The sequence below is a fragment of the Tiliqua scincoides genome, chromosome 2, assembly GCF_035046505.1.
Source record: "Tiliqua scincoides isolate rTilSci1 chromosome 2, rTilSci1.hap2, whole genome shotgun sequence".
In the NCBI taxonomy this organism is placed as follows: domain Eukaryota; kingdom Metazoa; phylum Chordata; class Lepidosauria; order Squamata; family Scincidae; genus Tiliqua; species Tiliqua scincoides.
In genome coordinates, this window is record NC_089822.1 from 152559556 (window position 1) to 152584161 (window position 24606).

Here is a 24606-nt window from a genome sequence, read left to right on the forward strand (position 1 = left end):
AGATGCTGCTGAAAGGTGGGCGGGCATAACTTCAACTTGATTCTGGATATCCTGCCCTCCCACTTTTCATCAGGTTGCCTGTTTGCAGCTAATTCTGCTCACCCAAATAAGTTTATCACGAATCGGTCCTTACATCAGCTGCACAAATGCTTCCACAGTACATGCACCCAATCTGTTGGGAAAAATAGACTTTAAGATCTCTCTGGCTTCTATGGGAAGGTGTCACCTCCTGTACCCCTCCCCCACAGCTGTGAGGGACAACGTATCCATCAGTTTCTTTCTTGTGAGGAACTCATGGAAATTGGAGGAGCCAGAGGAAGATTTATAGGAGCCTTTGTCTCAATGAGCCGCCTTTCTTTTAATGCTAGCAAGTCATTGTAATGCTTTTGAAGGATTTTGCCATGTAAGTGTAAACGAGCCAAAGCACTTACAGTGGAAAAAAAATCAATTAAACTAAACCTCAAAATAGTTCAAAAGGTAGAAATGATAAAACCAAATCATGCAAATTGTATGCAAAGTTACAATTAAAATAACCCCCCATCGTCACAACCAAGTGTAGCCGCCCTTCAGAATCTAAGTGGAAAAGCCAGGTTTTTACACATCTTCTGAAGGGGTGCAACAGGGTAGAGGCAACCAAGTCTTTGTAGGGGAGAATATGCCACAAATCTGGTGCCACCACCCAAAAGGCCATACTTCTATTTAATTGGTATTCCTGCTAGCAGTGAGCTGGACCAGGAAAGCGGCTCTTAGTGTTTTTGCTGTGCCAAGCACCATGTGATACTTGCAACAAATAAATGGTAGTAATATTATGTGAGCTAGATCACTATAAATTCCTATTTCAATGATGAGGAAATAATATTGAGATTTGGCAGCTTATCCAAAGCCACATACTGAAGCTGCAACTGCATGTTTGATGGTACTATATTACATATACACTGGTCTGTTGAGGCCAAAAGTGAGAATTTGGTTTGTCCAATGTAGCTCAGGTAGTTGATGCCCAGATCTGCCCAAGCACATTCTCTGACACCTAGTCTGCTTTCCCTGCAGGGATTCCGGAGTCTCTGGTACAATCTGTTGTCTGTTCTTCATACCCTCCAGCCCTGGCATTATTCTCTCAAACAGATCAGTGGCCGTTTCGGGTCCAGCATACTCTCCTATTTCATGTTTCTCAAGACCTTGCTCATGTTCAATTCGTTTTTGTTCCTGCTTCTGCTCGTGTTTGTGATTGCCATACAGGCTGCTTACCCTTCTGCCACATTTGACAGTGAAGCTTTCACTGGACTTGAACCCCTCACTGGAGCTGTAAGTATTCATCCAATGAAGCCAAGCACTTGCCAGGATCTATGAGTATATTCTTACTCCTCATCATCCCCTCTGTCTCCCTCATCTATGACCTTACTAAGAAATGTACAGTAATGCCTCCAAAAAATGCTGCCTCTTTTAGCATGTTTCATTTCAGTGGGACTCGCTTTCAGTTAACTGACAACTCTTTTAGCCAATGGAAGCATCACATTCTGGCCAATCAGCAGCTTTCTTCAAGGTCATCTCTTAGTGCTGTTCCAGGCAGTGTTTGGTTTTCAAGGAATAAATCCCTGGCATTTATTTGAAGCTGATGTCCTTCAGCTCCACCCCCCCCCCAATAAATCAGTATACTTTCAGCACTGGCATGTGCTAGATGAAATAAAGATGCTTTTCCCCTACTACAGCAGTGTATCCAATAACAATTGTGCAATAAGAGTTCAACAGAGTTTTAAAAAATCCAACTCCTCTGCTGGGAGGAGAAACAGGGCAAATGTAAATATGGCGGGTGTGTGGCAAAGCTAGGTTTCGATTCAGCCCACAGACACAACCAGAATGAAATTATTGGTTCAAATATTTGTCATTGAGTTGTGTACAGAACTTGTTTCACACATGCGAAATTATCACCTTTTTTCTACACTAGATTACTGGTTGCTGAATGTGTGAATTTGCTCTGCTGAAGCGCATTGAGGTGGTCTGATAAAAGTTCTGTCTGTGATGTTGAATCTTTGATGTCCAGTCATTTACTGGATATTGCAGTAATCAAGATGAACCTGTATGTGTGACTTGTCCCCACATTGCCACATTCCAGTTTCTTTTCTTGGTCAAAGGGTGAAAGATTGAGAGTTTAGGAACTGGAATCAATTTCTCTCTTTTCCTACAGGGCAACTTCACTCACACGCTGATGTATTATGGCTACTACAGTAACTTCACACTGAATGACCCCTGTGCCTTCAATTCTAATAGCACATCTTGCAGACTGTCTGGACATGTCTATCTGCCATACTGTATGCCACTGGCTTATGTATCTGTCATGGGGGTGGCCTTCTTTATTATGTGCATCCTATTGGTCTACAGGTGAGATGCCACCTCTGCTCATTTACTGTGGGGTTGAGGCATGTTCTTTACCCCTTCTCTTCCTGCAGTGTGTCCTGCATCTTTCTCTGGGGTAGAACTAGTGCTCTGCTTCTCTTTTTGGGCTTTTCTTCTTTGAAAAGGTCAGTAGGCATGTGGATGCAGGTGAACCTGTGGATAGTATATATCTGGATTTTCAGAAGGCATTTGTCATGGCCCCTCATCAAAGACTGCTGAGAAAACTCCACTGTCAGGGAATAAGAAGTCTTCATATAGATTAAGGGTTGGTTGAGGACCAGGAAATGGAGAGTGGATGTCAATGGGCAATTTTCACAGTGGAGAGAGGTGAAAAATGGTGTGCCCTAAGGATCTGTTCTGGGACTGGTGTTTTACAACCTGTTCATAAATGACCTGGAGACAGGGGTTGAGCAGTGAGGTGGCCAAATTTGCAGACAATGCTAAACTTTTCCGGGGGGCGAAGACTAGAAGGCATTGTGAAGAGCTTCCAAAGGGTCTCTCTAACTGAGAGAATGGGCAGCAAAATGTCATATGTGTTTCAGTGTAAGTAAGTGTAAAGTAATGCATATTGGGGTAAAAAATCATAACTTCACATATGGGTTTTGAGCCATCTGTGACAGATCAGATCTTGGGGTGCTGGTGGACAGCTCAATGAAAGTGCCAACCCAGTGTGTGGTGGTGATGAAGAAGAAGGTCAATTCGATGCTAGGGATCATTAAAAAAGGATGGAAAATAAAACAGCCACTATTATAATGCCATTGTACAAATCGATGGTAAGGGCACATCTGGAGTATTGTGTCCAGTTCTGGTTGCCACATTTCAAAAAGGACGTAGTAGAACTAGAAAAAGTGCGAAGAGAATGACCAAAATGATTGATGGGCAAGGGCACCTCCTTTATGAGGAAAGGCTACAGTGTATGGGGCTCTTCAGCCTACAGAAAGGGTACCTTAGGGGAGACATGATTGAGACGTTCAAAATTATGCAAGGAATTGATAGTGGATATAGGAATGTTCTTTCCATCTCGTACAACACCAGAACTAGGGGACCCACTAAAAATGAATGTTGGGAGAGTTAGAACAGACAAAAGAAAATATTTCTTTACCCAGCATGTAATTAGTCTGTGGAACTCTTTGCCACAGGATGTGGTGATGACATCTGGCCTAGAGCCTTTAAAAGGGGACTGGACAGATTTCTAGAAGAAAAGTCCACCACAGGTTATAAACTATGATGGGTATGTGCAACTTCCTAGTTTTAGATGTAGTCTACGTCAGAATGCCAGCTGCAAGGGAGTGACAACAGGGTGCAGGTATCTTGTGGTGTACTCCCTGAAGCATCTGATGGGCCACTATGAGATATGGGAAGCTGGACTAGATGGATCTTTGGCCTGATCCAGCGGGGCTCTTCTTATGTTCTTTTAATTGGATGCAAATGTATCCATGTATGTGGTGACTGTGCTTCCCTTGCTCCCTTCATAGACCCCTATATCTCTCTTAAGGAAGGTCTTGGAGTAAGGTTCAACAGGAAAGAGGCTTCTCTGAGCCACTTTGAAATTGGCACCATTGCAGAAAGAGGGCATGTGGTGGACAGTTTATGGATTGCTTCTCTTCATCACGAGTCCACCAAGACCATTAGCCCCTAGCCATCTCGTCTGCTGGCACTGGCATATGCTAGCTGATTGGGTATACAAGTTCACCAAACCAGATCAGAGGACAGGAAGAAATACCAAGGAGGTTGTAAACCATCCAGTTAGAAGGCTTCATTGAATCTAGGTTACTTAAGGTCACGTTGCAGGTGATCTAATCTGGTACTCACAGAATCTGCATATCCAATTCTACCGGTTCACTGAAGATCAGAGAGGTGTGTAATGGCATCAGGAAAGCTAAGAACCTGAGTACAGATAGGGACCAATGAGGAAAGATATGTTGGGGAGCGATTTTGCTTTTAAGTTTGTAATCTCTTTATGAAGATCTGTACCTGGACACTTCTAGTATCCAAGTTATTTTCCAAAACTGCTCCTTCCATGCTTTTGTCCTTCACATTATCCATATGTTTATATATTCTTTGTGTTTCAGTAATTCGTCACTTACCTCTTGTTGGTTGAACTCCACCAAAACCTTGCCCCAGTCCTCCTGGGCCCTTGGCTACCTGCTACAGGTGTCTTTGTTCTTGTATATTCCATGAAACTGGGCAAGGATGGTCTCTCTCTTCCTGGCTTTGTCTTTGAGTTAGCTGCAGTCATAGTGGCAGTCCCTGGCATAGCAGCTGATCAGGGGAAGGAGGTAGGAACTGGCCCCCGGGCTCCTCCCTGATCTTCACAAGGTATCTTATAGATTTTGCATTCGGTCCAGTTCTTGAAAATAAAGGTGGTGGGCCTCAAGTACAGCCTTCCTCTCATCTTTTGGCATTTCTTAAGCAATGACGCATGTTCTCCTCACAGCATGTCTCGCTCCTTTGGGGAGAGCTATCGTGTGGACAGTGCCTCAGGATACCTAGCAGTTAAAGTCTTCTGTGCCTGGGACTACAAGGTGATCCAGAAACGCTGTGTTCAACTTCAGAGTGAAAGCATCTGCACTCATCTGAAGGCAGGTGTTGAATGGAGAAATTCAGGCTTCAGAAATCAAACTGCTAAGCTTAGTGGGAGGCTGATGTCCTTGAGAAAGGTGCAATGTTGGGCCTCTGGAGATTAAGGGTGCAATCCTAACTAGGAATTAGACTGGTGCAAGTCTCTTGCGCTGGCCCAGGGGTGTCCTGAAAGTGCCATAAAGCACTTTCGTGCCACCCTGGAGGCAGTTAGACTGGCGCAAGTGACTTGCACCAGCATAACTGCACTGTCACAGGCCCCGGGAATAGTGGGTTTGCATCAGCTGAGCTTGGCTGGTGCAGGGGTCTGGGGAGGAGCGGGGGGGGAGAGGTGTTTCGGGGCAGGGTGAGGGCAGGCAGTGGACAGTCCCGGGGGTGAGTGGGTGGAGAGCAGAAGACAGGGCTGGGACCTAGCAGTTATGCCAAATCTCAACCCCATTCCCTGAACAGCGCGGAGCGGCTCCAAGCAGCTTCTTTCTCCTCAGACTCGCATCACTTCCTGAGGTGGCGCAGGTCCATGGAGACCAATTGGGGCTGTGGTGGCTTACCTCGGGGTAGGGGAGGGGGGGTGATGAGATGGGGCAGGTGGGAAGAACATGTGCTGTCATTGGTGGCAGAAGGAGGGTGTTAACTGGAGCCAGCCCTGCCAGTTTGTCATTCTTGTCAAAGTAAGATTTTATAGCTGCTGCTGTGTGTTTGTTATGTCTGGACAATACAAAGCAAGCAGTGTGAAGAACAACAATTTTAAAGCCCATACGTGACAGATTAAAGCACGTCCATTCCCCCTTAAGGGGAGTGGCCCAGAAATAGCTGCAGCCACCATGATCAAGGGGCTTGAAACATACCTGGGGGGTTGCACTAGCCTCCTGGGGTGCAAGTGGCTTGCAGCCCCTCTTTGGGCCTCCCTGCTGCTCCAAACTGGCTCCTTTGGAAGTGGGTCTTATGTTTCAAGCCCTTTGATTGCGTCAGTGCTGCTGCAGCCCCTGCAAATACTTACTGTGGTCTCAAAGTCCAAGTAGACCATTGAGAACTGCTGCTCTAGAGAGCTTTGGGCTGGCTCCTTTCTATATTGAGTGTATTATGTACCTGGGAGATGCATTTTTGCTGCTGTACTTTACTGGCCACATGCATGCAAGATGCAAATTCATGTAGTTGCAGGCCATGTTCTCTTGTATTTTCCTGATGGGTCTTACTTTTTTCAGGAGTGTCTAGCAGAGCGGTGGTCCAGGTCACACCCATTAAGCCTGTGGAAGAGGCTGCAGAAGCGGACAATTCTGTTTCTGGCCTGGACTGTGTCCCTGATCACTGTTTTGGGTTGTTCAATTGCTGTGCACTTCTTCTCTGAATACATTCATCAAGTGAGTATTATCTAAGACCCGTCTCTGCAAGGGACTTGAGCTAAGAACAGAATAGGCATTGTCTCTGACTTGCTAGATAACTCTTGGCCTTTCCTGGGAAAGAGTCTGTTCACTATGTTCATAGGGTAGATTAAGGTTTGTTCACGTGGACAGGTGGCATTAAGATGCCTGTAGGGGTTTATGGGAAGGGGTACCTTTACTGTTTCTATTCCTATGTAGAAGATTTAATTCACTGCATTTTTGCCTCAAGGAAAAGGTTGGTGAAATTGCATGAGGATATCCAAGAGTCATTTTCCTCTTTTTAGAGGGTTAGTTCAAATATTACTCATGTGTGTGCATGTGTAGAGGCCCTTGAAAAGCATGGCATATTCCTGCTGACCGGTAGTATAGAGGTTCTCAGAACAATGAAGTCCATGCACATATTAATCAGGTGTCAAATATTAGCCTGTGTGAAGCACCCTCAACTGGAATTTTTCAGTGTCCTTCACGTGGGGGAAATAATGTTCTAAATTGTTGCAGATTTTTTTTCTCTGTGTTGGAAGCAACCTGTGAAGATGTTCTGCTCTAATAATGTCCAACCACTGAGGAGTAAGGATGGGCATGCCCCTGTAGAAGTTCTGCTCCCTCCTCATTTGAATGCCTCTGTGGTGGAGAAGAACAGTTGAGCACACTAAAATGGTTGGCAACCTTCAGTCTCAAAAGACTATGGTATAAGCCTACAGCACCCAGTAGTGCCAGGCAGTCCCCCATCCAAGTACTAACCAGGCCTGACCCTGCTTAGCTTCCGAGATCAGACAAGATCGGGCATGTGCAAGGTAACACTAGGCACGCTAAGGGTTTGATGAACAGAAACAGCCATTAGTGTGGCCTGTTTTCAGCATAATAAACAGGCTGAGAGGGAGATTAATGTTCCCTCTCTCTGCAGTTATCCAGCATGACTATTGTTACTTAGCAGCCACTGAAATCACAAGAAAGGTCCCTTTATGTTTAATTTTTGTTCTGGTACTCATAGCTCAGACTGTGGGAAAGTATATGTTGGTAGGAGCTTTAATTTTTTTTTAAAGTGGTATATAAATATTCTTAATGGTACAAACTGGGAATACACAGAAATGGTGGAGTGTAGCGGCTAAGACTGAACTACAAACCAGGACTTCCTTGGTTTGAAGCTTGTTTCTGCCATGAATTATCACTCTGTGCCCTTAGGCAAACTATTCCATCTCAGCTTCAGCTGCACTATTGGGACAATAATACTTGCAAGGTTTACCAGGATCAAGACAATACATGTGAAGTGCTTTGCATACTGAAAATGTGTCTTTTGGGGCAAGTAGCCCACTGAGCACCCTCTCTTAGCTTCACCATAACAGGCTGACGGAAAGCAACCAAACTGGGAACGAAGCCCTGCTCCTGACCCTGCCTCTGTTGGTGTCTCTGATTAACTTGCTTGTGCCGTATATGTACAACCTCCTGGCGGTTTGGGAGAAGCAGGAGTCTCCAGTCTTGGAGGTGTATGTAGCCATCTGCAGGTAATGCAGAATCTGGGAGTTTAAATTGGTGGTGGCTTGAAAGATAATGGGCACATTTCTTCCCCTGCACTTCCTAGCTTTTTCTGTTAGCTCCATAGGTATTGAGGCATGAGATTTGGATCCAGGCAGGTAGTCCTCCTGTCTGAATATTCTTTTACAACAGGTAAATGAAGCAACTGGACTAACTCCTTTTGCCAAGGCTTTTCTGAAGCCCTTAGTGGTAAAGGCTATAAAGATTCAAGGCATGTACACACCATCTTGCTTTCAATTTTTATAGAAGTTATTTATTAGCCCTTGCTAGGACAGATCCCTTGAGGAGATGTGAGCTCTTGTTTCCATGGGGGAATCTGGAAAATAGTGCCAATGGTCAAGGAAAAAGCAGTATGGAAGCTGTGCAGATGATGGGTTTGCAGAAAAAGGCTGGAAGCAGTAATCCTGCTAAGAGAGCAGCAACTTACTAGGGCTTTCTGTGGCTTGGAGTGAGGAAATGAGCCAGGGGCTCTATGTGGTTCCTGAAATCAATCCTCTGTGCTCATTCTGTCTAGGACAGACAGAAATGCAATGAATGATTTCTTGTCAAACTGATTCCCAGCATTGGGCGATTAAGATAAAATTGATATTCTAGACTTGTTTGTTCTCCTCCATGTTATTCTAAGGCAAATTGGCTTATTCAGTGGTGGAACAGATACGAGAAAAGAGTTCTGCTCAGGTTTGCTGTTGCTCTACATGAGGGGTATTTAGAAATGGCAGCTGGTCCAAAATGGTGCAGCCGGACTGCAGATGTGTTCAGGCTATATAGGAAGTGGCAGGCCCCTGCTTGGATGAACTGTGTTAGTTTCTAGTCCATTTCCAGGCACCACTCAGATTACTACTTTTGGCCTTGAAAAGCTTTAAGGATTTGGGAGTGGGGTACTTGAAGAACTGAGTGTTCCTGCACAAACCTGACTGCATGTTAAGGTCTATAGGAGAGGCTTTCCTCTGTATCCTGTTAACATGGGATATGCACCTGTTAGCATGTGATTAAGCATGTGAGAGAGCCTTCTCTGTGGCTGCTCCCAGGCTATGGAATTCCCTCATGAGGAAGGCATGGCTTCATCCCTCCTTAGTGGCATTTTACCACCAGTTGAAGACCTTCACAGTCAAGCAGGCTTTTAAAGACCCCTGCTATGTAGTTTTTTTAACTCTATGTTTATCTGTTTTCTAGTGCTGTAAAGGGATTTTATCTGCCATGTTTGTCTGCGGCTCCCTTTATAGTTATTATTTTAGTTTTACTTCATGATGTATGGGTTTCTAATGCCTTGTTGGCTTGTGCTAGCTCCCTCACATGTTTGAATTCAAGAGAAGAGAGATATAAGTAATTATAATTATGTATTTATGTTTCAAGTTATATACCGCCTTTCATGCCCCAAGATGGCTAAGTCTCTCTACTTTTGGACTTATAAGAGGAGCACTTAGGCTATAGTCTTAGGTATTGGTTCGTTTAATGATGATTCATATGTTAATTGCTGATTAGTTTCACCTAGTGCTCTGCTGTGTGGTGTGGTCCTCACTCCCAGATGAAGGAAATATGTTGAAGCAAGAAGTGTAAATACAGAATTAAGCAAATAACAGCTTATTTTTATTCATCCACCCTTTACTTCTCACTTATTGTGGAACAAAAGAAGCCCTTCTTGTTTCAGCTGGCAAAGGAAAAGGGTGGGCATCATGACTGGGGAGGAGCAGAATAGGAGAAACCACAACTAAATCCTCTTGTGGGGTTACACAAGAGGCAGGAAGGTTCTCCAAGTTGGGTCTTGGTAACTCTAAGAACCATGGGGGGGGAGGGGGAGTTGCTGGTCAGTCTGATCTAGAAGCCAATAGCTGCTCAGGAATTTCCTTTCTTCTTTCCTCTCTAGGAACTTAATTCTGAAAATGGTTATCTTGGGCCTTCTGTGTTACCACTGGCTTAGTCCGAAAGTTACATCTTCAAAGATCCAGGTCAGTGTGAATTTGTGACAACTAAGGTCTTTGCTGGGAATGTCTTGCATTAGTTGGTCTACTGTGACTTATTGTTCTGTTTGTTAATTCAGGCACAAACAAATGGCTTACGTGCTTGGAACAGAAGAGCTTTCTCTCAGAAGCTATTTGCTCATCCTCGCTTCCCCATGCTGATCAGCTAACATGACAGCTCATAGTTGCTGTCTATGGAATAAGAGCAGGGACCTTTAGAGGGGGGGAAATAGCTCTGCAATGAGCAGCCTTTCCTGTTGATTGTGACAAACTTTGAAACTCTGCTTTTGCAGAAAGTAAGGTTTCTAGATTGACTAATTGCAGTGAAAGTGTGAAATTAAGCAACTGGGGAATAGAAAAAAAGTTGTTTGTTCTTTAGCCTGCAGCAAAGGCTGTCCAGTATTCTTTCAATTATGCAGCAGCAAATGGAGCATGCTGAGAAGAAGCTGCTTGGCAAAAGCTCTAGGAGGAAAGATGCAGCTCTTTTTGCATGAGCTGACTCAACATTCAAAGGCAACCTGGTTGGTGTGTGTGTGTATATATGCAAATATCTGTACCTTCAATTGCTGAGCACACTTTGGGAGGAGCATTGCAGCACCCTCTCAGCATCGCAAGTAGAAAGAGTGCTTGATAGGTAGCTAGTGTCTGAGGGGTTTTTTCATCTGGCCCCCAGTGACCACAAACCTCCTTCCCACCTCCATTCTCGGGCTCCTTGCTACTGGGGGACTAGTAGCAGCAGCAGCTAGTGTCTTGGCTCTTAAGACACTGCAAAAGGCTCTGTAACCTACTCCTTCTAGTATGAGCAGCAATGAGGATTTGGATGCTCACTCCTATGACTAAATGATTTGGTGGAGGTGCATGAGAAAAGAGGTGCATGAGAAAAGAATTTATTGTCTGTGGCTGCTCACTTTATGGAGGAGAGGGTTAAACAGCCTTTTGCTTGCATTGCCTTTCACAGGAGTTGGTGGGTGGAGGAGCTGACCCTTGAAAACATTAGATTTTTTTTTTAATAACTGCTAATGAAGGTTGTAAAAGGTTGAGGCCACAGCGTTAGTTGCTGGAAGCAGAAGGAGTGAGGGTTGGATGCAATTCTCCAAATTCTCATTAATTGCTTTTATAGTAGGAGCATCTGGTGGGAAAAGAAGTGACCCAAGGGGTGCAGGGGCTGAGCAGAGTGTGTGAGCTTGGAAAACAGCTCAGTTGTAAGGCTAGGGAAGAAAGAGCCCTTCCTTCTGTCTCTTCTGATGCTAATGGCACCTGTCTTTCCACAGTGCTGGGAGACCTTTGTGGGGCAGGAGCTGTACCGTTTAGTGGTGATGGATTTTATTTTCATCCTCTTGGACACCTTCTTTGGAGAACTCATTTGGAGGTAATGGTTGGGCTACTCCTTTCCCACATATTAAAATGTGTTCCGGAATGTCCAAACAACCCCTTGCTGGCTCAGATTCTTCGGGTCCATATTCAGTGTCACAATGCAGATTATCTAGGCCTTGAACTTGCAGGCAAAGACTGGTAAAAGGGAAGACTTCCCCGCTCCTTTACTGTGGCACTAGCATACTTTTCTGCATGTGACTATGGAGAATCTTGAGGCACTATCCAGATACATTAAAATCGGTGCTATTCAAAAAGGTCCATTGTTGCAGATGGTCAGTTTTTTTCTGCTGTGCTGTGGACTGGTACATCAGAAAAGAAATTGCTTGTCTGCAACAGTGGAATCTTTAAGTAGGTTCTCTGTAAATACATAGCAGACAACCTGTCCCAGAGAAGTTTGCTAGTGTGGAATCAACATGGTGAATCACCATTGGTGAATCACATCCTGTGGCAGCATCTCTTACTGTATCCTAATGCAATAGCTTTCTCTGATACTTGGAAGATAAATGTGCCTGGGAAGACTAGGGAACAGAAAAAGAGATCTGTGGGAAAGTATCCCAGGGTGTGTAGTGAGCTACAGCATTGAAAGCTTTTTAAGGTCAAACGATATGTTCTATTAAATGAAGTGTTTGCCTTTCCTATTTCCTTTTTTGAATTGAGTAGTTGCGGAATGAGATCAGGACTGTAGAGAAGGGGTTTTGTATCCCCCCATGCCATAGTTTCCATGAAAATTGGCCCCTTGAAGCTGTCTTTGCCCCAAGAGAGAAGTTGCTATTGGCTTAAATAAGAGGTAAATGGCCATAGGGGGGATTGGGACTTGTGAAAAAGGTTGGCACAGGTGTAAAAGGTTACCACTCCCCCCCCCCATAGTATCACTCCAGATTGGCACCCCCACCTCTTCATGGCAGCTGTTTTTAAAGCAGAAAAAGGAAAGGCAGATTGGTCCTTAACTGGTCAATGAAAGCACCATGGTTAAAATTTAATTTTTGACTTTCCTGCTTTGTAAGTCTATGCCTTGATCCTTCAGGGTTATTCTGGAGAAGAAGCTACAGAGCAAGCGAAGGCCTGAGTTTGACATAGCTAGAAATGTGCTAGAGCTGATTTATGGACAAACATTGACCTGGTAAGATTTTCCCATCTACTGCAGGATCACTCTCTCTGTCCATTCATAGTGTGGTTTGTTCTGTTCCTTCTGCAGATACAACCCCTGAACCATTCTTTTAAAAAAGATTGTGGATGTTTTGGGTGTGTGATAACTTGAAAATACTTTTAGCCTCTCTCATCTGTGATGTTCAGGGTGGTTTGGACTCATTAAAGATAGCAATAATCAGTACTCCTAAAACAAATATTCAGACCAACAGGAAAACTAAGCATCTCTTATTAGTCCCTTTCAAAGCTTAGTGGAAACAGGAAAGCTTTACATTTTCAACAGCTGCCTGGGTGGCCACAGAGTTCTGTTCCAGTTCTTGCAGTTTTTGTAAATGGGTTTTTCAGCAATACTTCCCCCTAGGAGACCTTAACAGATGAAGAGTGTGGCTCAGATCATGGTGGGGGGGTGGGTACATTTCTGGGTCCAAGGCTGTTAAGGCCTTTCAAAGGTGAAAAACGGCACCTTGAACTGAATCTGAAAACTCACCAAATGTCAGTGCAGTTGCCACAACTGAATATGCTGCAGCTGTCCATACCTGTGAAGAGGCAGGCTGCAGCATTTTGCATCAACTGTGGATTTTGATCAGCTCCAAGTCAAGCACATGATTAGTAGTTAATCCTCAAGGTTACAAAAACATAGATGATAGTGGCCAGACCCAGCCTTTCCAGGAAGAATGGAACAGTTGGTGAGTTAGCTGCCAGGCTCTTGTAAAGTCAATATATTCAGAGGGGAGTAGCCTGCTATGCAGAATCTCACAGTGCTCTAAGCCCACATTATTTCCCCTAAAGTTTTTGTTTGCTACTGTAAAAAATGTTTTTGTGCTCATGTCAAAACAAAGGCTTAGGCAGGCCTTGATGAGTTTGCTTTCCAAAGTCAATGCCTCATACTTGTTTTGTGCATTCATCCTTCTATAATAACCTTTAGGCCCCAGTCCTATCCAGCTTGCCAACAATGATGCAGCTGTGCCAACAGGGCACAAGCTGCATCCTGCAGTGGGCAGGCAGACATGGAGGCCTCCTCAAGGTAAGGGAATGTTCATTCCCTAAGCTTAGAGCTGCATTGGCACTGGAAATTTGGGTAGGATTGGGCCCTTAATCCTTCTGTAGTAAACCTGCTGTGCTGGCTTAGCTTGTGGACATAACCCATAGGCATGGCTGTGCCTTGAACTATAGAATCTGGAAAATCTCAGTTGGTCAGAATCAGCTGTTACAGTAGAGAGAAGCCGAAAATACTTGGGCAGGTGCTAGTGAAACCTTAAAGAAGTAGTTTTTTTGTCTGGTATATCTGGAGTTTGTGTCTTTAATGTTTTTATTTTCTTTGCCATTGGATCATCATCAAATGCATATTTTTACCATGATCAGCGCAGTTCCTTATTGTTAGTCCATGGGATGCAATTTACATGTCTTCAGCTCCCAATGATGTCTGCATTGCTTTCCTTAAGCCCTTGCTGAAACATGTCAGATGTTTTGGAGATGTGAAGCTGGCCATAGAATTATGTAAGCAACTAGTAGGATTCTAGCTGCATGATGTTGGTTTATGTGGTGCAGAACTGTGTGAGTGCCTTCCAAGATGAGGAAGAACAACTAAGGTTGAAACAGTCTGTCTTCCTTCCAGGCTGGGGGTCTTCTTTGCTCCACTCCTTCCAGTTGTCCAGATCTTCAAGTTGCTGCTCTTGTTCTATATTAAGAAGGTAATGAGCTACTATTCTGTACCAGCTGCAGTGCCCTTTGCTGCTCTGTCTAATGTATTTTGCTCATCATGCATGAGCATAAGGAAGGAGTGCAGAAGTGGTTGCAGTGTTATGGGACAGAGAAGCAAGGGTGGCTAAAAGTTAGCAAGCTATACTGAATGAGGAAGAGGGGAAGCACCTTGAAATCTGCAATGTATTGCCTTGAGGAAACAATTAAAGGAAGGGGAAGTCTGATGGAGTCCTTAGTCTGCAAGAAGCAGCTTAGTATGTATTCACAAGAAGCTGAAGAGCAAATATGGGTTGCCTGCAAAAAATGCACAACAAATTTATAACTATTTAAAAACTCATCAGTGTTTGGAATGCTGCAAAGAAACAGCATAAAAGAATGAGTAGTCCTTTTTTGGCCAGCTATTTTTCTAATCAAAATCACACACCCCTCAGCTGCTTTTCCTCGTGCTAGATACTAGATTTGCTTTTCCATTGAAGAGGACAAGTGGCAGCCAACAGGGCCAGCCGTAGAAACTGCAAGACCCAATTGGAAATATTTTTTGTGGGGCCCCGGTTAAATGCTAAGGTCAGTTGTATCTTAGTGATATACAAATAAGTGATATACAATAATTTGTATATTTCTATACAAATATAAATTTGATTATATCTCTATGGTAAAATGGAAAGCAATCAAAATGTGCACTTAAAAAGTGCAGGTAAGTTAATGGATCTAAGTACAATTTAATATAAAATTGCATACATATATGCCTACAAGTAAACAAAATTTGTAGATTATCATTGAAAATGATATCATTGAAAACAAAACTTGTTTCAGTGACTGTGAAATAATTTAGTAAAAATATTAATTTTATTATCTTAGTGCGCAGCTCCCTTGGGTGCAGGACCCAACTGAGAGCAATTGGTCCAAATGGCTTAAAGCCTGTCCTGCTAGCCAAATAACTGCACAATCCAAACTTTCGCTGGAGCAGGCAAGCCAGGAGGTTTGCGCTGCATCCAAGGCAGGTTTCTGGCCAGCAGAGGCTCAGCCAGAGGCAAGGGAAACTCTTCCCCTTACCCCTGGGTAAGGACTGCTGGCCCCAATGGGTCTCCTTGTGCCTGTGCCATCTCTGGAGGTAGAGCAAGCCTGAGGAGAGCGGAGTGGCTTGAAGATGCGCCGACGCGGCTTCCTCCCACGGAGGCGCAAGCATGCTTTACGTTTGGATTGCGCCCTAAGTCGGACAGTGGAGTGTCTCCCTCAATATACAGTGAATACAAAGAAGTGAGCCAGGTTAAGCTCAATGTATTCTCCCCTTCCTTTCCAGACCAGCCTGATGAGGAATTGCCAGTCACCCAGTAAACCCTGGCGTGCATCTCACATGAGCACCATCTTCATCACTTTACTGTGCTTCCCTTCTTTCCTGGGCGCTTCTGTGTTTCTTTCCTACAGCATCTGGTCGTGAGTAGATATCTGTGTGCAGATGTTAGATTTGAATTGTACTGTAACACACCTGTCAATCATGGCATCCTATCGCATTCTGTTCAGTACAGGTTGTCCCTCGTTATCCACTAGGGAACCCCGGTGGATAAAAAATCAGTGGATAAAAAAACAGTGGGAAAAAGATTTAAAGACCCACTTCCAGGTTTCTTGCCCCTCTGTTGCTCCTAATGGAATAAGGTCTTGCCTTGACATCTGCAGGGGTTTGATTCTGGGACTCCCTGCTGATACCATAAAATGTGTTAAATAAAAGCAGTTAAAAAAATAAGTGTGTCCTTTTACAACTGTGGTTTGAAAAGAGCTTTTTTACTGTTGTAGTGAGGCAGTTAGCAATTAGAAATGCAAAGGACTCCCTGCCTTTGCCTGGCTCAGCTGAAGAATGGAAGGATCGCTTGCATGACTGTCTCTATAACAGTTAGAAAAGCAGTTTTTCAAACTGATTTTTAAAGGGTTTTCCCCTTCTCTAGGGATCAGCACATTCATTCTCATTTGCAGTGGCCATTTGTGTTGAGTCAAGTCCATGCATAAAAAAATCTGTGTATAACAAGGTTGGACCTGTATGTCCATTCTTCTGTCTGTTATATCTGATATAAAAGGCAGGCTAGTTTTATCTTGCTTGGGCATCTCAGTCTCCTTTGGTGTCCACATTTGTGTTCTTAACTCATATTAAAGGCACCGTGTGACTAGTCTGAATCATTTCTCCTTTTCTGTCAGAAAAGTAGAACTCTCACTCCTTTCTAGTGTGGAGTCTAAATCAGTGGGTGCCAAACGCCAGCCTGCTGGCCAGATCTGGTACCCGTCGCAATCCTTTCCCTATGTGAATGGGCTTACTGTTCTGCCCAGAGGCCTCTTCATTCTGGCGCAGATCGCCCCCATCCTTTGTGGTGGCCAGCAATGCATGTCCAGAAATCTAAGTGCAAAGCCTGCTGGGACGACAGACCCTGGAAGCGGCTGGCTGCCACAAAGGTCAGGGTGATCTGTGCCAGAATGAAGAGGCCCCCGAACAGAATGGTAAGCTCCATCCATGCCAGGGATGCTCTTACTGGCACCCAGTGGTCTCCACTTCGGAAACCGCTGGTCTAAACTGTTGCCAAGGCAGTAAAGCCTGAATCAGGTCTCTAAGATGGTGATCCTATTTTCATGCTGTCATTGCAGCCTCTCCAATTGAGGTTTTTAATCATGGTGTTGTTCTCTTGAAGAATGTGTCATAAGCCTCACATACTGCAACCTGTTTACAGGACATTTAAACTTTCTTTCCTTTTTGGTGTCAGGCATAATTAGGGTTTCCCCCCTTCCAAATGACAATACTATATTTGAACACATTTATATATTGTTAAATTCATTTACAAGATGTGTAAAGTCTAAACAGGGGATTTGCTCAAATTGGTACCTGAATGCAAAATTAGACTGTTATTTTTTTAAAAGTCAAAATGAGAACTCTGGTAGTTAATCCTGTTGAATTTGCAAGGTTGAGAATCAACAGTGAAACAGGTGATAAGCATTATCACTGTTAGGAACTTGCCTAATAGTGCAGTCCAATGCACATTTACTCAGAAGCAAGTAAGCTAACATAAGCTCAGCTGTTCCATATAACCTTTGGGCCATTTTTTGATAAACTGTTGCTGACCTAATTTTAGTTTTCTCTGTTCTGATTTAATGGTTATATTATGGAAATTTCATTGTAAATGTTGAAAAGCTGTGACTAAATACTGTTGAGTAATGAGGCTACTGTAGTCCTTTGAGCACCAAATGGAACAAACTTTTCTTTTGAATAGTTCTTTGATACTCTATCCTTTTAGAGTGAAACCTTCACAGAAATGTGGGCCTTTCCAAACTTTTGACACCATCTATGATTCTGGGAAGACATGGGTTCTAAAGCTGGAGAAATCTAGTCCAAATCTCACCTGGTTTACCTGGATCCATCAGCACCTGATCCAAAACACCTTCTTTGTGTTCTTCATCTCTGGAATTTTGCTGTAAGTATGAAGTATTCTGTTACTTGTCTAAGGGCCCAATCCTATCTAACTTTCCAGCACTGATTTAGCTGTGCCAATTGGGTGCACACTGCATCCTGTAGTGTGGGGGCAGTCATGGAGGTATCCTCAAGGTAAGGGAATACTTAGGATTGGGCCCTAAGCCTGGAAAGTCATAGCTGTTCCTTTTGCTCCCTGCCCTACACATAGACGAACACATGCTTGGTGAATACAGGGTGGAATTCACCAGTATTGGTCATGATTAGAACAACTGAGCATGTGTCCTGCTCCCAGCTCCACTCCACAGACACCAGAAAATGTTCAAAAGTGTTCTGTACAGAGGTAGCTGATGGCAGGGCCTCTGAGAGGAATTTTATCAGGGGTACAGTTTCTTTTGGGCCCCTTTCCAAAGAGGGAATGGTGAAACAGAAGGGGGGTGGCAATGGGGGCAAAACAGGCAGGGGGAAAGTGACAACAACCAAAATAGTCTTTGGAGTCCAGGTCTACCAGTCTTCCCAATGCAGAGCTCAGGTCTATCTGCCTGCTCAGCATTGGCAGTTAGGTACAGTAATACAGAAAAACAAACATACTCCTCTCTAAAATATTTCAGATATAGAAAATCATTTCAGGAGATTAGTATCATTGTATTTAGGCTCACACTAGAATGGAAAGTGTCCTGTGTACACCAAAACTGACTTCTGCAGTAGCTACAGTTCTGCAGCTGTGTTGCTGAGCTCCTATACACTCCTTCATGGTTAGCAAATCCACAAACCAAAGAGCTACTGTAGCAGGTCACTTTCCTCCCAGATGTGACACTGTTAAGGAGTGTATGCAATCTTTGTATTGGCTTGTGTAATCCGTGTATGGCTTGTGGCAGTAGTTGTCGCCATGTGCCCATGGTATTGCCCCCAGCGTCCTGCATGGAAAGTGAGATTGGAGAATGTAAGATCCCAGAAAATTTCTGGGGCCCCTCCTTGGGCTCCTGGGCCCCCTTCCTGACCCTGGGCCTGGGTATAAATTACCCCCTTTACCCCCCTCTCCTAGGCACTGGCTGATGGTTTCTGTTTCTAAACACGTTGCTGGTGTCACTGATAAAATGCTGCTAATCAAACTTGCTAAAGCAAGTTCTTATTATTGATATAGACACAATAACCTAGAAAGAAGCATCCACATTCTAAGCCAGGGGTGTCAAAGATAAGGCCTGCGGGGCGCATCTGGCCCGCAGAGCCATTCTGCACAGCCCCCAGGCTTTGGGGGAGTTTGGGGCTGCCTCACCCCCGCTTGCTCCAACCACGAGCAGAGCTCTGCAGCCGGAGAGAGTTGCAAGGGCTGGAGCAGCCGTGCGCAGTGTCCCTGGTCCTCCCTCTGGGCATGAGCAAGGCTTGCCCGCAGCCGGAGAGGGTTCTGAGGGCTGTGGCAGCCGTGTGCTGCGTCTCCAGACTTCGGTCCTCCCTCCAGCCACAGCCAGAGCTCTCCCGGGCTTCGGTCGCGGCCAGAGGGGGCCTGGGAGCTGGAGCCGCTGTGCATGGCTTCCTTGGCCCTGATTAGTGGCAGGCAGGTGGGGGCTAGGGGTGACTGGGAGGCTTGGCTGGCTGGTGGGCAGGGAATGCTTTGTGGTAGGATGGGGGGACTGGGGGTGACTGGGAGGCTTGGCTGGCTGGCGGACAGGGGATGCTTTGTGGTAGGATGGGGGGACTGGGAGGCTTGGCTGGCTGGCAGGGGATGCTTTGTGGTAGAATTGGGGATGGGGTGGGCTGAAGTAGCAGAGCGAGGGGGAAGCTGCAGTTTTTTAAAAACAGGAAGTGATGTCACAATTGACATCACTTCCTGTGTTCAGGTCACTTCCGGGTGTCACATTTGGAGTTTGGCCCTCAGCAGGTGTCCTGAATCCAATGTGGCCCCCAGGATGAAATGAGTTTGACACCCCTGTTCTAAGCATTTTACATGCATACATAAACATTTTTTAGAAATGATATAACCGTGGACAGAATCCATGATTACATAGGGAATTGGAGCACACTGGAAAACCATAAACCCAGTGCCAACACACTCTGTAGCCTTCTTCCAGCTCTGCCTGGGTACATTTGTCTTCACTTAGCATTTTTCAAGGATAGGGTCTTACCAGAGTATAGCATTTGTCTCTACAGTCAATCACTGTACACAGGGAGAGTGGTCATAGTTATATCAGTTAACAGGACTGTGTTTATGAATATTTAGTACTTGGGTTAGTATCCTTAACCCAATATGCTTTTTGTGCCTCACAGTGACTGAGATGCCAGCATACTTGTTGGAAGGGATGTTTTAGCTGCACTAGCATCTCAGACTTCTGACTACACAATAAATTGTAGTGTCTAGTGCCCCCAATATTATCTGTCTGCCCAACATTGAGATAGCAGCTCTACTTTGGGTGCCTCTGCCAGGTGAGGTGGATGGTGACCAGAAAGAAGGTCTTTTTAGATATGGCTCTCCATTTTGGAACTCTGTCCCCAGAAAGGCTCTCTTGGAGCCAATCCTGCTATCCTTTCAGCACCAAGCAAATCCCTTTTTATTCTCCCAGAACCTTTGATTTGATTATGCAGGTGCTTTAACAGTGCTATTGTGATGGTGTTTTGCTTTTACTTTTCAACTGTCTTAAGAAACTTGTTAAAAGGCAGTAAGTAAATACCTTAAAAAAAATTTTTTTAAACATAATTTATATGATGGCATAGACAGATCATTTCCTGCTGACAACCACTCTAGCACCTCCCTTGCTCCTCAAAGGATTTATTGCTTCCATCTCTTCACTTAATATTTCTCTACTACCTCCTTGTGACTGCAGAGCTGTGATCTATCTCAACATCCAGGTGGTAAAGGGTCAGAGAAGAATCATTTCCTTGTTGAAGGAGCAGATTGCCAATGTGAGTATTGATAGGGAGTTGTGCTAGCCTTTTTGTGAGTTTTGACATGCTGAGTGGAAAAGCTGGACTGCTGAACTATTCTGAGAGAGAGATTGGTACCACTTTGTAAATAAACCCAGTTTGCTTTGAAGAGCTGTTATCTTTGCCCTAAGTTCTTGTGGAGCACCAGGTTACTAGAGGGTAAACCGGACTGGGGGTGGTGGTGGTGAGAACATCCTTGATGCCTTGTAGATGGTGAAGTTCTGGCAAGCTAAGGACAGGTGGCAGCAGCATTACTAGTTAGGTTGGCATCAGTATCTCCCCAGGTCAGGAACCTTTAAGAGCACCACATTGGGGTTCATGTGCTTCTTCATGTGCAAGGGGAGATGAGAGGCTTTCACTTCTAGTTTGCTATAAACCATAGTTTGTCATTTCATCAGAATATCCCCATGATTTGAAGCAACCTATAGTTAGCTATTCAAAAAGTGTGGCTCTGTCAATGCTTGCTTTATAAGAAGTACAAACGACCCAGCCTCCAAAGCTACTGTTCTAGAAGGATCCAAGTTGGCTAAAATTGGAAGAGGAAGTCAATGTGTACAGGTTGTGTATTCATTAAGGGCTACCTCACCTGTCCTGCCGTTATCTTCCTACACTGGAGGAACAGCATCAGTATGGATAGCCAAGGTAACCCAACCTCTACTTACAAGTACACCATAAAGGGGGTTTGTATGCATAATGTCTATGCACAGAGATCATAGATGCAGTATACCTCACACATTGGGTCCCTGCCATGTACAGATCCTTTCTGTACATTTTGCCAATTGTAATGGCTGGCACTTCACTAGTAACTTTTTTAGTCCCTCTAGTAGAGTAATGGGGGGGGGGAGCCAAGTATCATAGCTCACAATAGTTTCAGTCTCAGCTTCCATTATTATTATCAGTAATAAAACAAGTTACTGTTCTTTCATAGTCAAATTCTAATAATTCCGACAGCATAATCAACTACAGCCTTCCCATCACCTCCCCTCACACTATTAATCCCTTGCTTAACCATTCATGTTTAAACACACCCATCCCACACACATAAAGCAGATGCAGAGAGACCTCTATGTGCCCCTTCCTTTGACTGTATAGTGTATCTTTTCCTAGCCTCCAATAAGACTGTTGTTCTGATTGCAAATCTAAAGATTCACCCCATATAATTTGGAACTTTTGTCAGTGCCCCCAACCCCTTTTTATGGTATGTCACTTTTTCTTTGGTGGCCAAATTCAACAAATCAAATACCCATTGCTCAATGTCAGGTGGGCGTTTAGCCTTCTCATTTTTGAGGATGAATTGTTTGGCTACTAATGGGGCTCTCAGCAGCCAGGCTTTTTGACCTTCGGATGTCTTTCCATTCTTGACAACCCTAGTGCTTGTTCTTTCAAAGACTCACTTTCCTGCTACTCATCTTATTATCTTTGCTGTTCCAGGAGGGAGAAGACAAGACATTTCTCATTCAGAAGCTTCATACTATATATGGGAAATGAGAATGCAAAAGGTGAGGTTGAGGGTAAGGCTTTGGAGCTGTGAAGGGAAGAGTTCTGTGGAAATAACAGAAGGCTGCTGCTAAGCAGAAAGGATGCAGGAGAGTCCATGGTCAATTGGACTAAAGCCATAGTTAAGTCTTTTGTCCACATTGCATTGGGTGCACATAGCCAGTGGATTCATGCCTGTGCAGGTAGAACCAAGAGTTGGACTACCAGCAAAGCTGGGGAAACCTGCTGAATGCATTTCCAGTGAAAAAAACACACACAGCTTTAGATGCCACAAGGCAGTTCAGTGTACAGGGAATCTACCTCTCTTTGATCTGAAAATGTCAAAGGTAGAATTTCCATATGGGCTTCACACTGAGGCAAGCTGTAGTGCAAGCCTTTTCTGTTTTGCCCACTGCATGCACACACACAGGTTTACATGTATACATGTCACAAACTGCCATTCCAAATCCTTTGTGAAAGGTCTTCTGCTAGAAAATTGTCTTGATGGAAGCAAACTGAATAGAGGGTTGAAGGAGAAATAAATATATATGACAGCAGCAGATCCACATGTAAGAATGAAATTGCCACTGAATTCATAACGAAGCAGAGGGAGACCTTGAAAATACAGTGCAGGTAGGTAGGGTGTATGTGTGGGCTGAACTCTCCCCAGCCTATTTTTTCCACGTGGGACTTTAAGACTGAAAGTAGCTGTTGCCAGAAAAAGCAAGCAAGGGAGATGTGATTTGACAGGAAGAGCACTGGTGAATTCAGTGCCATCTCCCAGCCATGCCAAACTTAAATCAACATATTTCACTTTATAGGAATTTGACACTACTCTTGATTCTTACCCCAGTTGTACTGCTGTATTCACATCTGACTCTCTTGTTCTTTGAAGGGACACTAGAGAGCACAAGCCCTAATCCTTTTTGGCACACTCCTGAAGCAAGAACTTAAAAACAATAATGGAAGTGGGTGGTGTTTGGCTCACAGCTATTCTGGGAAGCAAGAAATATAAGAGAGGCCTTTAAGAAAAAAAAGGTGCTTGGTCTCTAAGCAATGCATTAAGACCATTATCATAGCCACAAAAGTGTTGCTCATTCAGTTGGCAACTAATTTTTCTATTTTCTTTGGCAGCTCATTACCCAGTATACAAGATGAAGCTTGATCTCCACCTGAAATGTTTCTTGGGAGAAAGATTTGGACCTCCATGGGCCCTAAGGAACAGCACTATGCTGCTGAAATCATTAGTCTACTGCTGTCTGACTCCAAGCCTCTTCCTGTTCAGTAGTTTCACAGGAATTTTATCCACCTTTTAGTCCAAGAACGTCATTTTCTGACCGGCTGGCAAAGACAGGTTTCATGCACATGTAAACAGAAATATTTGAATTGGATCCCTAATCCACTCAACTGTACTTCTGCATTCAAGAATAGAACACCTTTGGAAGTTCAGCATTCAACTACTTGAACTACTGAAGCTGATTATTTCTAGAAAAGCAGGTCTAAGAGGTGTAATGGCTCCTGCTACTGGGCTTTCCACAGTGTATGGGTAGAGCTGTAGAATGCATAAGCGGTTTCTTGGCTGGCTTTCTCAGCAGGAATGTCGTAGTTTGATGCTATTGAAAACAATCTCAAGAGGACATAAGCAAATGAATGATATTGCCTTTTCTTTAGTTGGTAACTGGTTCAACTGGATTGATGAATGTTACTTTTCTTTGAGATTTCTGAATTCTCCAGTCCTGACTTTAATAGGACACCAAAGACTGAAGTCACTAACACAGATCCCTCTCTGCATTTTAGCTTGTATCTCTAAAGATTGCATTTTAGCACTGGGCAATGTGCACCATTCCATATAGGAGGACTTGGCCATAAGAAGAGTTGTGCTAAATCAGGCCAAAGGCCCATCTAATCCAGCATTCTGTTTCTCACGGTGACAAACCAAACGCCTCTGCAAAGCCCACAACCAGAAAAGACATATTTCTCTCCCACCATTGCTCTTCCTGTGACTACAACCCAGAGGCAGTCTACCATTGAACTTGGAGGTAGCATGTAGCCATCAGGTCTAGCAGCCATTTATAGAGGTGTCCTCCATAAACCTGTCTAATCCGATTTCTAATCACTCCAAGCAAATGGTAATCACCACATGTTGTGATAGTGAATTCCTTTAATTCTGGGATATGTGAAGATGTACTTTTTGCCTGTCCTAACTATCATGCTAATCAATGTCACTGGCTGACCCCTGGTTCAAGTGCTAAAGGGGAAAAAAAAAACTTCTCCCTATTTACACAATGCATACTTTTATATACCTCCATCATGTGTCCTCTTCCCCAGTTGCCTTTTTTCCTAGAGTAAAAAGCCCCAAATGTCACAGTCCTGTGGTCATTTTGAGTGCCATATTCTACACCTTTCCTAGATCTACAATGTCCTTTCTGATAGGGGGCACCCAGAACAGTATACAGTATTCCAAGTGCACCTGAATCATGGATTTATTTCAGAGTGGCATTGTCACGGCAGTTCCTTTCCTAATGATTATAGGTCCTGTATAGCTCTGGGACCTCCAACCTCTGACCTGCAAGCTGGATCTGGTGCACCAGCATAATCAGCTTGATGCACTGGTGGTGAAGTCTTACCATTCTGGCCCACAGCCTCCTGTCTTCATGCCTGATCTTTGTAGAAACTTGTGCTGGGCAGCTGTGGTCCACTGCGA

At 44.2% G+C, this 24606-nt stretch overlaps 1 protein-coding gene across 1 annotated transcript in view; it reads left to right on the forward strand.

Moving 5' to 3' along the window:
• The window catches only part of TMC6 (transmembrane channel like 6), a 34975-nt gene extending 11315 nt beyond the window's left edge, over positions 1 to 23660 (forward strand). The window contains exons 7-20 of the mRNA XM_066613233.1: positions 1048 to 1302; positions 2183 to 2376; positions 4829 to 4973; positions 6174 to 6329; positions 7680 to 7852; positions 9748 to 9829; positions 11113 to 11210; positions 12240 to 12335; positions 13977 to 14052; positions 15363 to 15496; positions 17335 to 17511; positions 20327 to 20405; positions 21858 to 21925; positions 23037 to 23660. Coding sequence (XP_066469330.1) covers positions 1048 to 1302; positions 2183 to 2376; positions 4829 to 4973; positions 6174 to 6329; positions 7680 to 7852; positions 9748 to 9829; positions 11113 to 11210; positions 12240 to 12335; positions 13977 to 14052; positions 15363 to 15496; positions 17335 to 17511; positions 20327 to 20405; positions 21858 to 21914 — 1722 coding nt within the window. The 3' untranslated portion in view covers positions 21915 to 21925; positions 23037 to 23660. The remainder of the gene's footprint in view (positions 1 to 1047; positions 1303 to 2182; positions 2377 to 4828; positions 4974 to 6173; positions 6330 to 7679; positions 7853 to 9747; positions 9830 to 11112; positions 11211 to 12239; positions 12336 to 13976; positions 14053 to 15362; positions 15497 to 17334; positions 17512 to 20326; positions 20406 to 21857; positions 21926 to 23036) is intronic.
• The last annotated feature ends 946 nt before the right edge of the window (positions 23661 to 24606 follow it).